Source organism: Lathyrus oleraceus, chromosome 5 (assembly GCF_024323335.1).
Source record: "Lathyrus oleraceus cultivar Zhongwan6 chromosome 5, CAAS_Psat_ZW6_1.0, whole genome shotgun sequence".
Taxonomy (NCBI): domain Eukaryota; kingdom Viridiplantae; phylum Streptophyta; class Magnoliopsida; order Fabales; family Fabaceae; genus Lathyrus; species Lathyrus oleraceus.
The window spans coordinates 541,881,287-541,894,798 of record NC_066583.1 but is presented as its reverse complement, the minus strand read 5'-3'; the positions used below and the strand labels follow the sequence as shown (position 1 = coordinate 541,894,798).

Sequence of the window (13,512 nt, the reverse complement as noted above, 5' to 3'; positions counted from 1 at the left end):
AGACTTAAGTCATTTTCTGATGAGAATTTGAAACTGTCTTCCATAAATCTTGAAACTTATTTAAAACATGACAATTCTTATGATTTTGATGGTGAAATTTTATATGAAGAATTAAAAGTTATAAAAAAGATTTAAACAGTTGAATCCAAATCTAGTTTTATGTTATTGAGTTCTCTTAAGATATTCAATTGTTTTCCTAATACATGCATAACTTATAGAATAATATTAACTATTCTTGTTACTATTGCATCGACTGAGAGGAATTTTTCAAAATTAAAATTGCTAAAATCTTATTTACTATCGACAATGTCATCAGTTAGATAAACAATGATGGTTTTCAAATTTAGCAGCAATAATGATATTTCAAGACTCATTGGAGCACTGGTATTTTGGCCTCTTGAATTTTGAAAAAAAAACGAATTTGAAGATTGGGAAGAGAATTGATATTAATGTTGTCAATATCATAAAACTTGTTCTCCAAACAATTCTGAAGCTGCTGATTCTCAATGGAGACACAACTGTTGTTGGGGTTGAAATTGTAACACAACCACATACATAGAAGGTAGAAAGTTGTTGTAGCAATGACACTGATCAAAGTAGCCACCTTCACTGCTTTAGATTCTGATTGAGGAAGATTCACTTTGTCCTAATTCATGATAACATAATAATATCAAGGTTCACACGTTTTTGAATTAGTTTTACAACAATGCTATTAATCCATTATTTAAAAGCTGACCAGCTATTAATGTTGTCAAAGAAAAAAAAGTTATACACGTGGAGTCAATAGTATTACTACAAGATGTAATGAATAAGAAGACATATTTTACACACAAAAGTATAATTGTAATATAAATATAAATTTTTCTTTAAAATTATATGACCCATGCGGATGTCCAAATTTTTAACTAGTTATCACTTGACTGGTAGTGGAGCCATAGATTCAGGCGGGAACATATATTTTTTAACAATCTTATATCTGAACAATAGTAGGCTGCACAATATTAGAGCAACCAGAAATTAAAGAGCCTTGAATATGTTCAGATGGATTTGACAGTGTAAATTTTTTTACACTGACAGGACATAACAATTAATCTCTTTTACAAAAATAATATTATCATATTAATAAATGAAAGTTTATCAAACTGTTTATAGACAATCTATGTATAAATATAAATTTAAATATACCACATTACATTCTCTACTGATAAATGATATGATCATCAAGTAACTCGAAAACTTAAAACAACAATATTATTAGTTTTTAAATAATTAGTAATAAATTTTACATATCTAGTAAGAATCAAGATAGTTACTGCATTTCTTCAAATTTTACATTTCTCTCATTATGTTTTAACTTGAAATAAAACACTAGGATTAAAATATTTATTTACCAAAATTAATGCATGATTTATATTATTTAAAATACATTATATAGGCTTCGATAAGAGTAGTTATAAGTGCTAACTTTTTTTTACTTTGTGAAACTTTTTGGACCACATGAAAATAAAGTATGGAGCATGATGATATTGAACGTCATTTCTGTTTGCCCTATTTGGAACTACAACAGCATAAAAACTTTTTGGATAGGTCTACTTATTAATGAAAGTTCACAATTTATGTATTTAATTATTTCAAAACTTTAGTACAGTTCGTGACATACATTGTTGTATATATCAAAAGATGATGGAGAATCCTATGTATATTTTTACTTATTTTGTTTGCATCTTCTAAGGAATGGACTTTAGATTTTGAGAATAATTTTCAAATTATATTAATAAAAAATTATTTGTTTGTATCGATAAATTTAATTTAATTTTTCATAATATGTAAAAAGTTAGTAATAAGTTTTTTTTTTAAATTATTAATTTATAGATATCAATAACATATTTACATAATTAGGTAATTTTATTTGTATGGTCAAGTTTAAAATGAGTCATTCTAATAGTACACGATATTGATAACCAATGTCATAGAGCTGTTAAATAAATCATAAATTTTAAAACTAAAGTTTTGTTCTATATAAACATTTTTTAATATAAAAAATTATCTGAACACATAAAATTAAAGTAATGGTTTTAAATTTAAAATTAAGTTAAGAGATCAATATAATCTTTTTTTTTCTTTAATAATTCGACCATTAATCTGTAAACAAAAACCACAATTAAACCAAAAGAATAATGCACCTACAACGGCTAGCCTCAACAAAACTGCGCATTGTTTTAATCTACCACTATGTAAATACAATTTAATAAGCAACAAATTAAAAAACAGAGAAAGAGAAATAGTTTAAACCCAATCCATCCATTCTCTCTATGCTTCATAAGCCAAAGCAATTACCTTCAATAGGGTTCAAATATGTTTACATGAAACATTGCCACCTCATTGAAAATAAGAAGATTATCTCTATTCTAAGAAAAACCTCTAAATTTCAATTTATAAAAAAATGTAAAAATATTTTACTACAAACAAACATTAGACCATTTCAACAATACACTAAAAACTTACAATACATTTTATCATTCTAAAACTTTATGTCAATCAACTATTTTGGTCAATTGTATTGTGGCTCTCATGTCTATAGTTGAAATGATCTAAAATCTGTCTCTACTAAAATATTTCACCATCTTTTATATGAATTGAAACTAAAGTTTATTACTAACCTTATGTAGACGCTATGCAAGTGGTTATTGATAACATACGCAATATCATGAATACGAAACTGATCTTCAAAATTATATCATATTTTCAATAAGATAGTGTTATTAAAATCACTCATGTTTTTTCGCAAAACAAAATTGTGTGATGATGTTATAGCTAAAAATGTAATGTCTCATCCAAATGATAAGGGTAATTTCTATAATTATCCATCATTTATTACTCACTTATTTGAAAGTGGTTTGATAAGATTTGCAACCATCGGTTAGGTGTAATCTTTTCCTTAAGCTTAGGCCCTTCTTTTAATAAAAAAAAAAACCATTTCTAAGATAACTAGATCCTATATTTTTTTCATACAAATTACTAAGAATTAATAAATAAATAAATCTTACAATTTATAAAATTATCATTAATTTTTATTCTTTGTCATAAATGTATAATTTAAAATAATTAAAAAAAATTGATAACATAATATACGTCGAATCCTAGTAATCTCTTTGGTGGTTGATACAATTTTCTAAACGATTGTTAATTTATACGATTGAAAACAACTAGAAGTTAAAAAACTTATTACACATTCTTAGTAAAAAAAAGGATAATGTAATTTCATACTATTTGTAATAAAGTGTTCCACATATTTTGAAGTAGTTGATGTACTTCCTAATTTTTTTTTAGCAAATATGAAAATGAAAAGATTTTCAAATATAAACTCCCAAAAGATTATTGGTTTTTTTGCCAACCAAAAGGTTAAAAAAACCCATAAAGGCGAAACAAGGAGAGGGGGCAAAACAAGACAAGATAAACATATTTGTGTCTTGCACCATCTTAGAATTAGCAAAACGGGCTATCCGATCCGTTCAAATGCCGTTCAAATGCCTTTGACAGATCGGATTTAAAAGCTCATAATTTAAATAGACTACAATTTAGTTGTTCAAACCCGACCTTTTATAGACTAGGATTTTTTTGGACCGATCTAGAGTATATTTAATATTAATTTTTTAAAATAAATAAAAAAATTAATAGACCATGAACTATAAACTAAAAGATATATGAGTACTGAATGTTAATCACTAAAAAATATAAATCAATTACTTTATAATATCTGAATTCAAATTGAGACAACTACTCGTACTATTTAGTTTGAAATTAAATTTCAATAAAATTTATTTATATTTAATAATTTATTAATTACAAAATAGAGCAAAAGAATATTGATATTCATTTCAATGGTATTAGCTGTTTAAATTAAATCAAATTAATTAATACTTTGAATAATATATATATATATATATATATATATATATATATATATATATATATATATATATATATATATATATATATATATATATATATATATATATATATATATATATATATATATATATATATATATATATATATATATAATTAATAATTTGATTGAACTTAACACTTATATTATGCATTTAATATATATAAATAAAAAATAATTATAGTATTTTCATTAAAAAATAATTTGGTCATTAATAGTATAATGTGTTATAGTTTCTATAGTAAAAAAAATTAAATAAGCGGGCTATCCACAACCAGGTCGGGCTAGCCCGATTAAATATCGGTCTTTCAAGTCATCATGCTTATAAGTCTGGATAATAAACGGATTCTAATTTTCTTGTTTCAATCTGGAACTTTTGCGGGTTTTCAGGCTGATCCTATTGGTCTGACTCATTTTGCTGGCTTTACACCACCCAGATCATATCACTCATAAAATTCATCCTCGTCATCCAGATCCAACTAATGGTCATCGACATCTCAAGTTCACTCTCACATTTCAGTCGTTAACTAACTCTCTTATTTAAAAGAGTTAGCGCACCATTTTTCAGATACAAATTCCATTTATACTATATTTCTCATTCTCTTACTAACTTGGGCATTAAAATGCTAATCTTGAAGATTATCCCCTTTCCACTGCATCAAAATCTTAGATAATCTTTTCTTTCTCAAACGGAATATTAGTATCGTCTATGGGAATCGATATTTAATTCCTATGATTACCACATTCCACTCATTACATATCCAATTAAATTAGACCCATATCTTCTTCAATTAAAGTGTAAATCTCCATTTTGAGTTAATCTCATCAAAGTCTATAGTCAAATTCCACTCACCTAATTTATTAACCAATGGCACCATCAAAAACCATTCATTTCGCCGCTCAATAGCAAGTTGCTGCAACCGCTGAAGTTGTAGGAAATATTCCTCCGCCTCTATAGAGGATGCACAAATAAATTTCAACATCTACTTCTTTTGTTCCTCCACCACCAAATCTCAAGAAACTCGTGGCATTCTGTGTAGCCCATATGTTTCCTATGTTCATTGAAATATAATATTCGATTCATTTATTAACGTCATCAATTATATATTTAATTAAAACTTGTGGTTTCTATATATATTCAATTGTGAAATTATTACAAACTTTTGATCTCACTTGTATTTCATATAATAACAATCATAATACTAAAGGAATTGATAAAAATAAGTTACTCTTATTTGATCTTAAAATTTGACATAATGTTCAACAAGAATATGCATCATAATCACACTCATATCTTATTTTTTAATAGTTCAGTGGAAAACTCATATGTCTTTTTGGTTTCGCTGAAGAACTCTATCTTATTTTTAAATTAAGAGGAGGTGAGTGGTTTCGACCTCCATTAGTTATGTTATTGATTTCTTTTGTGGTTTTGATGGTTCTTCCAATGTCCTTGTATTAGAAAGTTCTAACTTGTCTTTTGTTTGATTTTTCTATTTGTTTTTATTTTCACGTACTTGTTCTTTTGAGATGGTTGGGGTTGCTGTTAGCCACTGTTTTTTTTTTTTCATTTTCTTTATTCTGGTTGGTTTTATTCTGAATTTTGGTAATCCTTATGCTTTTCCTCGAGACTCCCATGCATTTTTGGCCGTAATACCTCCCCTATATTTTATATTATATTTCAACTTGCCTTTAAAAAAGATCATATCATTAATGAAAAAGTTATGATTATTAAACATAAAAAAGAAAATATAAAAATAATAATATACTTACTATGAGACACTAAAAGAATATTAGTTATATAAAACATTTACATATGTAGTGAACATCCTTAAATTTTTCTAACATGTTAACATTACCTTAATTATAAAAAAAAAAAAGGAATATGGCACCGAAAATATAAAATATTTTTATACTATCAATCAATGAGATCTGTATATCCCGTCACATTATATTTTTATTTTTAAAATACTATAATGATTTGGCAATATAAAAGATTATGATTGAATGTGAATGTAGTACTTCTTTATTCAACAGTAGACTACCTTTAATCTCAATTATCAAATATTTTGATCTCACTTATTAATCTTATAAATTTCTCATTCGCAAAACTAATATATTTATAAACTCTAAATATAACTTTAATTATTTCTGTAAAATTTAAAAGCGCACAATGCCACGCGTCATATTCTAGTTTATATTATTTCAGTTACAAGTAGTAAGTGTTATGAAAGGTGAAAATATTGTATATGTTTTTTTTGTTGAGAGGTTTGAGAATCAATTAATGGAACAAGTATTATTTTAATTTTGTTAAATAATTTTATAATGTTCTTCCACTTTTTATCATAGAAATTCTAATTTTATTGTTTTTTTAGAAAAACTTGGTGTGATTTTTTATTATTTTACTGTTTTATTATTTTGAATTTGTCTTAAAATAGCAGTTTATAAATTATGTGTTTGTAAATGATGTTGTAATACAATGTTAATTTTTTGGGTTTAAATAACACCACTATATCCGTAAAAAAAAACACCACTCTAATTTTAACTTGAAATCAAATATTAGCATTAAAACATATTAATTTATCTAAATTAATAATTAATGTATGTTTTTTATATTTTTAATAAGATTTAATTGAAATATATTGACGGTGTAAAAAGAATTTACATCGTCAATTAATCTTAGATGTTGGATATTAAAATAAATTTGATTTTTATTTTAAAAATCTATAAAATAATGCAAACAGGTGATGGTGATGACAGTATAAATTTTTTTATATTTGTCATGTGAGACATGATATTTATCGTCATTTTCTTTCCCCTTTCCTTCAAACACGGCCCACATAAACATAAAATGTGAGACATGATATTTATAGTGATTTCTTTTTTTCTTATTTGAACTACAAAAGTATAAAAAACTTTTTGATTAGATGTATTTATAAATGAAAGTTCACAATCTGTGTGTTCAATCTGTGTATTTTTTTCATCAAATATGCAAATGACATTTCTTTTATTCACGTGTCTCTTGGCCCTTATACTAAATAATCAAATGTAACATTTCTCACATTGTTTTTTTTGTTTAAATTTAATACTGCTATTAAAAATTGATTACTTTTTCTTTTTATAAACAAATGGAAACTTGGCATTAAAAAATATTCTCTTGGCCCTAGCCTTAAAATGAATAATCAAAAATATATTAACTTATCTAAATTAATAATTAATGTACGTTTTTCATGTAAGGATATATTTTTTTTCATATAAATATATATATTTTTTGTGAAGTAAATATCAAATATTAACTTAAATTAATAATCAAATATGTTACGTGTCTCTTGGCCCTAGCCCTTAAAATGAATAACCAAAAATATATTCTTACATGAAAACATACATCAATTTAAGTTAAAGTTTAATATTTAATTTAGTTTTACATGAATTGATAAAAATATTCTCTTTAATTCAAAAGAACTGCCAATATAGCTGAAAGTAAATTCCAATATCATTTTTTTCTAACATATACCCTCAAAACATCATTTTGATTCTGAATTTATAATTATCAAGAATACATTGATTATTCAAACATATACTTAAAATTTCTAAATTTTAAATTTTTTGGTCTTAAAAACATTTAGATAAAATAATATTTTAGATGGATAATATTTAAAAATAAAAACAATATTGATGAATTAGATTAATTATATGATTAATATTAACATTTTTTTATAAACTTAAAATCTAATAAAAAAAACTAAACCTAGATTAAATCACATAGGACATATCATATATATTAATAATAAAATAATTATTAATATATTAAAATGATTCTCATTTAAAAAAAAACATTTCCATAAATTGTGTCGGAAAAAATCTTCACATAAATGTGATTCACTATAAGAATATAAAACCAAAAATTAGTGAAAATGACATTTATGCTTTTAACATTCTGGCAGAAAAAACCCTTGTGCTGCCTGCCTATTTCGTTCCTTTTTTTCTATCTACGTTTGAGGAGATCTCTTATCGATCATGTGAATATATTTCTTTATCGATCTCGTTGATTTTAATTTTATCAATTTGTTACATTATGCTACTGCACATGTTTTGTAGTTTAGTTAATTTGTTTGTTTCTTTATTAATTAATACTTCATATGTTGATACTTTTTTGTGTCTATATTATAGGCGTGGGTTTGTTTTGGCGTTGAGGCATCTAGTAGAGGTTTAGAGTCCAGGTGATATTGTTTACTAATTTATTGTTATTATTTATTCATTATATTTATAGGCTTGTTGTTTGTACTTTTTGAGTTGTTGAAATGTTGCCTAAAAAACAACTTTTCGGTCATCAAAAGCGGAAAAGAAAGAAACAAAATAAAATTGTTGTTAAATCTCAAAAGAGCATTTTAGATATAAAAAATTGCAAATATTCTACAACTTTTATTCAAATTGATGTGAATTCAGATAAGTTAGACTCTACAATTGAAATTTTTAGAAATGAACAATCAAACAAAAAAATGAAGAACATATTATTTTGAATGTAGATAATAATGAAAATGAGAATATCCTTGCTTTTGCTAATGAACAACCTAATGACCCTATTCCATTAGAAATTTATGATCCAAAAATATTGAAAAACCTTAGAAGTAATTTAAGGGTTGAAATGCTAAAAAATGATCATAAAAGAGACGTGTCAATTGTGAATGATCCTAAAGATATCCTTGATAAAAACTTTTCATCTTCATATTACATTCATTATTGTGCTAATGGAGAAAACCAAGATAGAAGTTGGTTTGTTTATTCAAAAGAATTCCTAAAACAAATCGCTTAGCATATAAGGTTTTAATGATTGGTCTCATCTTATGATTAAGCTTAAAGAACATCAATCAAGCGGTGCACACATAACTTTTATGAGTAAATAGATTGACTTACAAATCAGTTTTCAAAATAATATAACAATTGATAAACATCTTCATGAGCTTATAAGAAAAGAAAAAGAACATTGAAATAATGTTTTTGTTAGGATAATTTCTATTGTTAGATACCATTCTAGACAAAATTTAGCTTTTCTTGGAACAAATAACAAGACCAATGTATAAAATAATGGGAACTTTTTTTTCTTGTTGAGATGATTGCCAAATGGGATCCTCTTATGCAAAGGAACCATGATCGCATCAAGAATAACGAAATTAATTCTCATTATCTTTGTCATAAGATCCAAAATTAATTTATTAATATGTTAGGTAATGAAGTTAAAAGTGCAATAACTCAAAAGATCAAAGAAGCAAAATACTTTCTTGTGATACTTGATTGCACTTCTGATGTAAGTCACCTGCTACAACGTATTTGCACTATATTCTCTCATTCGATAAAGCGTTGGAAAATTTTAAGAGATAATGTGAGAGATTTAACTCTCAAACCATTGTCACAAACACGTTGGAAAAACCATATGAATAGTGTAAATGCAATTATAAGTCAAGTTTCAAACATAAGAGAAGCTTTACTTCAACTAGCTAAACAAGATAATTATCCAAAGATTAAGAACAAAGTTGAATCTTTAGCACATCAAAGAATTGGAAACTTTGACTTTTTACTAGCTATGACTCTCTGGTTTGAATTTTTATTTGTTGTTAATGAAATTAGCAAAAATTTACAAAAAAAAAAAAGACATGTGAATTGAGGTGGCTATACAGTTAGTAAAATGTTTGATTACTCACTTGAAAATATATAGAGAATCTTTTTTTACAAAGACTATTGCTAGTGCTGAAATAATTGTAAATAAAATGGACATTGAATGTGGGTTTACTCAAAAATGTCAAATTCGTAAAAAGAAACACTACGATGAAAATTCATTTGAATGCACACAATCAAATCTTGAGTCTACTAAAGAGTCTTTTAGGATTCATTATTTTTTATATATTGTAGATCAAGCAATTGACTCACTTAATAGAAGATTTTAGCAGTATAATATAAATGGGAATATTTTTGAATTTTTGTTTAATATTGAAAGACTTAAGTCATTTTTGATGAGAACATGAAATTGTCTTGCATAAATCTTGAAACGTATTTGAAACATGACAATTCTTATGATCTTGATGGTGACACTTTATATGAAGAATTAAAAATTATTAAAGAGATTTTAACAATTGAATCAAAATCTAGTTTTATGATATTGAGTTCTCTTAAAACATTCAATTGTTTTCCTGATGCATGCATAACTTATAGAATAATATTAACTATTTTTGTTATTGTTGCATCAATTGAGAGGAGTTTTTCAAAATTAAAGTTGTTAAAATCTTATTTGTGATCGACAATGTCGCAGATTATATTAAATAGTCTTTCTTTGATTTTAATTGAAGATGATTTTTTAAAGAATCTTGATTTTGACCAAATTATTGGTGAATTTGCAGCAAAAAATGTTAAGATGATGATATTCAAAGATTAATAGTCGGAGATTGCAGCTAGTGTGGAAATTGGAATGCTATTGATACATGTTCGGATTGATAGATACATTATAACTACATTTATCATAATAAATATAGTTTTGATTTGGTTTAAACTTTTTAATATTAATGTAATTTTTAAATTTTTTTACAATTATAAATTTATAATTATATGACTTGTAAATATGGTAAAAGAAATTATGAAATAAGAAAAAGTACATCAAATTCATAATTCGACCTGTCACTTAAATTCTTGGACTTGGATTCTCTGTGGTGGTTGAGTCCATCTCAACCACTCATTTTGGTTAAATATAAAAAATAATTAATATTAATTACTGCATAGATGATTAAAATTGAAGTAGTATGAAAAACACGAGAGAGGGGCAGGAGAGGATCTGTATCCAAAATTCTCGGTGATGGCCCCTGCAATTATCTTTAGTTGCAACATCAGTTAGATAAACAATGGTGGTTTTCAGTTTTAGCAGCTATAATAACATTTCAGGACACATTGGAGCAATGGTATTTTGGCCTTTGAATTTTGAAAAAAATGAATTTTGATATCATTGAAGAATGGGAAGAGAATTGATATTAATGTTGTCATTATCACAAAGCTTGTTCTCCAAACAATTCTGAAGCGCTTGATTTTCAATGGAGTCACAATTGTTGTTGGGGTTGAAATCGTAACACATCCACATAAAAGGTAGAAAATTGTTGTAGCAATTACACTGATCAAAGTAGCCACCTTTACTGCTTTAGATTCTGGTTGAGGAAAATTGACTTTGTCCTGATTCATGATAACATAAGAAAATATTGAGTTAGAGACTTCAATTTAATAAAATAATAATGTCAAGTTTTTGAATTAGTTTTACCTGAATTACAACAATAATCATGAAGTGTGTATCCAAATGCTATGTTCCCAATATCAGCGAAGATTCTCCAAAACTTTAGGCTTATACTTCCTTTGAAAATCCCTTTATTTTCTGCAATTTTCAATTCAAATAAAACCCATTACAAATATGCTAATGTATGAAACTGAAGTAAATAAAATAAAAAAAGAGAGTAAATATTCATACCAACAATTTTACTCACACCAAGGCCTAGACCAATGGTTGAGTATATCAATGACATTATAGTTGCTAAAACTGAAAACCACCATTGTTTATCTACATGATGAACTTTGAGAGAGAATAATTTGTAATTAAATTATTTGAATTCGAGAGAAAAATTTGCAATTGAAGTATCCAACGATAATTTTTCAAGATTTCATTGTGATATGGAAATTTCTTAGAAAAAATCTTCAATATTACTTTTTTCTTTCAAGATTCCCTTGTGATATAGGAATTTTTTTGAACATGTCTGCACATATTTTTAAAAAACATACATATTTTCAATGTTTGAACATAACAACTTTATTTTATTCTCCTTGTGTACAAATAATTATACTACAAATTAATTTAGAAAATTACATATAAAAAAATAGATAGGAAATAAATAAATTTGTTACCTTGAATAAATGTAAAAGCAATGCCTAGAATTAGAATAAAAAAATGCAGACTGTTGATGGAACTCGTCATAGTTTCTTGAAAAAAATAAGGTAGAGAGGAAGTAGTTATGGATTAATAACAAGGAAGAAGGGCTTTTGGTTGTGTATGGTTTTACTGGCTTCTCATATATAAATAGTGGGAATGAATGTTGATAGTGAGAGAAAAAAAGCATTCGATGTTTTAAAATCTGATTAACTCAAATTATTTTCGTTTTATTAGATTAAGTACGGAAATTCTATACATCCCCTTTTTAATTCTCTACATTATTAAACTATTTAAACTTTTTATATAAATTTATAGGTTTTTGATTTTGTATTCATTTTATTTCTTGTCACTATATGTCACTATGTAATTTTGTTAACTAGGGACAATAATTCATTGACCTAATTACAAAAATAGTAATATCATATTACTAAATGAAAGTTTATCAAAATCTTTATAGATAATCTATATATATATAAATATAAATATAAATATATCACATTACAATGTATATCAATAAATGATACGAACATCAAATAATCAGTAAACTTAAAACAATAATATTACTATTTTTTAAACAATTAGTAATAAATTAATCATTGTAACAGAGTTTCTAGTTGTTGTAAATGTGTTTGTTTTTAAATTAAAATGATAAATATTTTAATTTTTAAACTCATGTGAATGCACAAAATTTGACATATCTTGTATTAATCAAGATAGTTACTGCAATTTTTCAAATTTTACATTTCTCTCATTGTGTTTTAATTTGAAATAAAATACTAGGATTAAAATATTTATTACCAAAATTAATGTATTATTTAAAATACATTATATAGGCTTCGGTAAGAGTATGGAGCATCATGATATTGAACGTCATTTCTGTTTGCTCTATTTGGAACTACAACAGTATAAAAACTTTTTGGATAGGTCTACTTATTAATGAAAGTTCACAATCTATTTATTTAATAATTTCAAAACTTTAGTACAGTGTGTGACATACATTGTTGTACATAGCAAAAGATGATGGAGAATCATAATTATATTTTTACTTATTTGAAAATAGGCGAAGATAAGTGGCGACTTTATACTTTTTTAGAATATTTATTTACTTTTCAACTGAAACAATACAATGATTAAATAAATATTGAGTTTTTCCTCTTGTTTTGTTTGCACCTTTTAAATGTATCTTCTCTTTTGAAGAGCCTCTCTTTATTCATGATAAGGAATGGACTTTAGATTTTGAGAATAATTTTCAAATTATATAATCAAAAAATTATTTGTTTGTAACGGTAAATTTAATTTAATTTTTCATAATATGTAAAGTTGGAATGGACTTTATTATGCTTTGTCATTGAAGCCATCGAAGAACAGTAAGAAATGCTTAAAATGGAAAGGAAGAAGATAAAGAGCAGAACTGTATTCTGTTATGCATTGAATGGGGATTACAACAATTATATAGTTGGAAGAGATTGTAACTAACTGCATAACAGAAAGCATAACAAATTGAATGGAAAATGTAACTAACTGTAAAACTACTTTAACTGTTTTTGTTTTCTTCATCTATTAGCCCCCCACAAGTTGAACCTTGGTAGATGTTGATCAAGTTCAACTTGGC

The 13,512-nt window shown here is 25.5% G+C and overlaps 1 protein-coding gene across 2 annotated transcripts; it reads right to left on the bottom strand.

The window, feature by feature from the left end:
- Nucleotides 1–10,557: 10,557 nt before the first annotated feature.
- On the bottom strand, nucleotides 10,558–12,081 carry LOC127086231 (amino acid permease 5). Of its 2 annotated transcripts, XM_051026947.1 has the most exons (4): nucleotides 11,876–12,081; nucleotides 11,445–11,546; nucleotides 11,241–11,351; nucleotides 10,558–11,155 (listed from the first exon to the last, which is right to left on the bottom strand). In XM_051026947.1, the coding sequence occupies exons 1-4, from the start codon at nucleotides 11,943–11,945 to the stop codon at nucleotides 11,124–11,126; spliced, it is 315 nt and encodes a 104-aa protein (XP_050882904.1). In that variant the 5' UTR covers nucleotides 11,946–12,081; the 3' UTR covers nucleotides 10,558–11,123. The 2 variants fall into 2 exon arrangements, 1 of the variants encoding a protein (XP_050882904.1); XR_007789439.1 differs by lacking the exon at nucleotides 11,445–11,546 and having other exon boundaries at nucleotides 11,876–12,074.
- Nucleotides 12,082–13,512: the final 1,431 nt, after the last annotated feature.

What these genes read in the sequence shown, in the direction of transcription:
- LOC127086231 (XM_051026947.1), bottom strand. Translation starts at nt 11,945, where the DNA reads ATGACGAGTTCCATCAACAGTCTGCATTTTTTTATTCTAATTCTAGGC. An exon ending in TGCTTTTACATTTATTCAAG is followed by an intron (nt 11,547 to 11,875) that starts GTAACAAATTTA and finishes TCTCTCTCAAAG; the next exon opens with TTCATCATGTAGATAAACAA. An exon ending in TGATTATTGTTGTAATTCAG is followed by an intron (nt 11,156 to 11,240) that starts GTAAAACTAATT and finishes ATCATGAATCAG; the next exon opens with GACAAAGTCAATTTTCCTCA.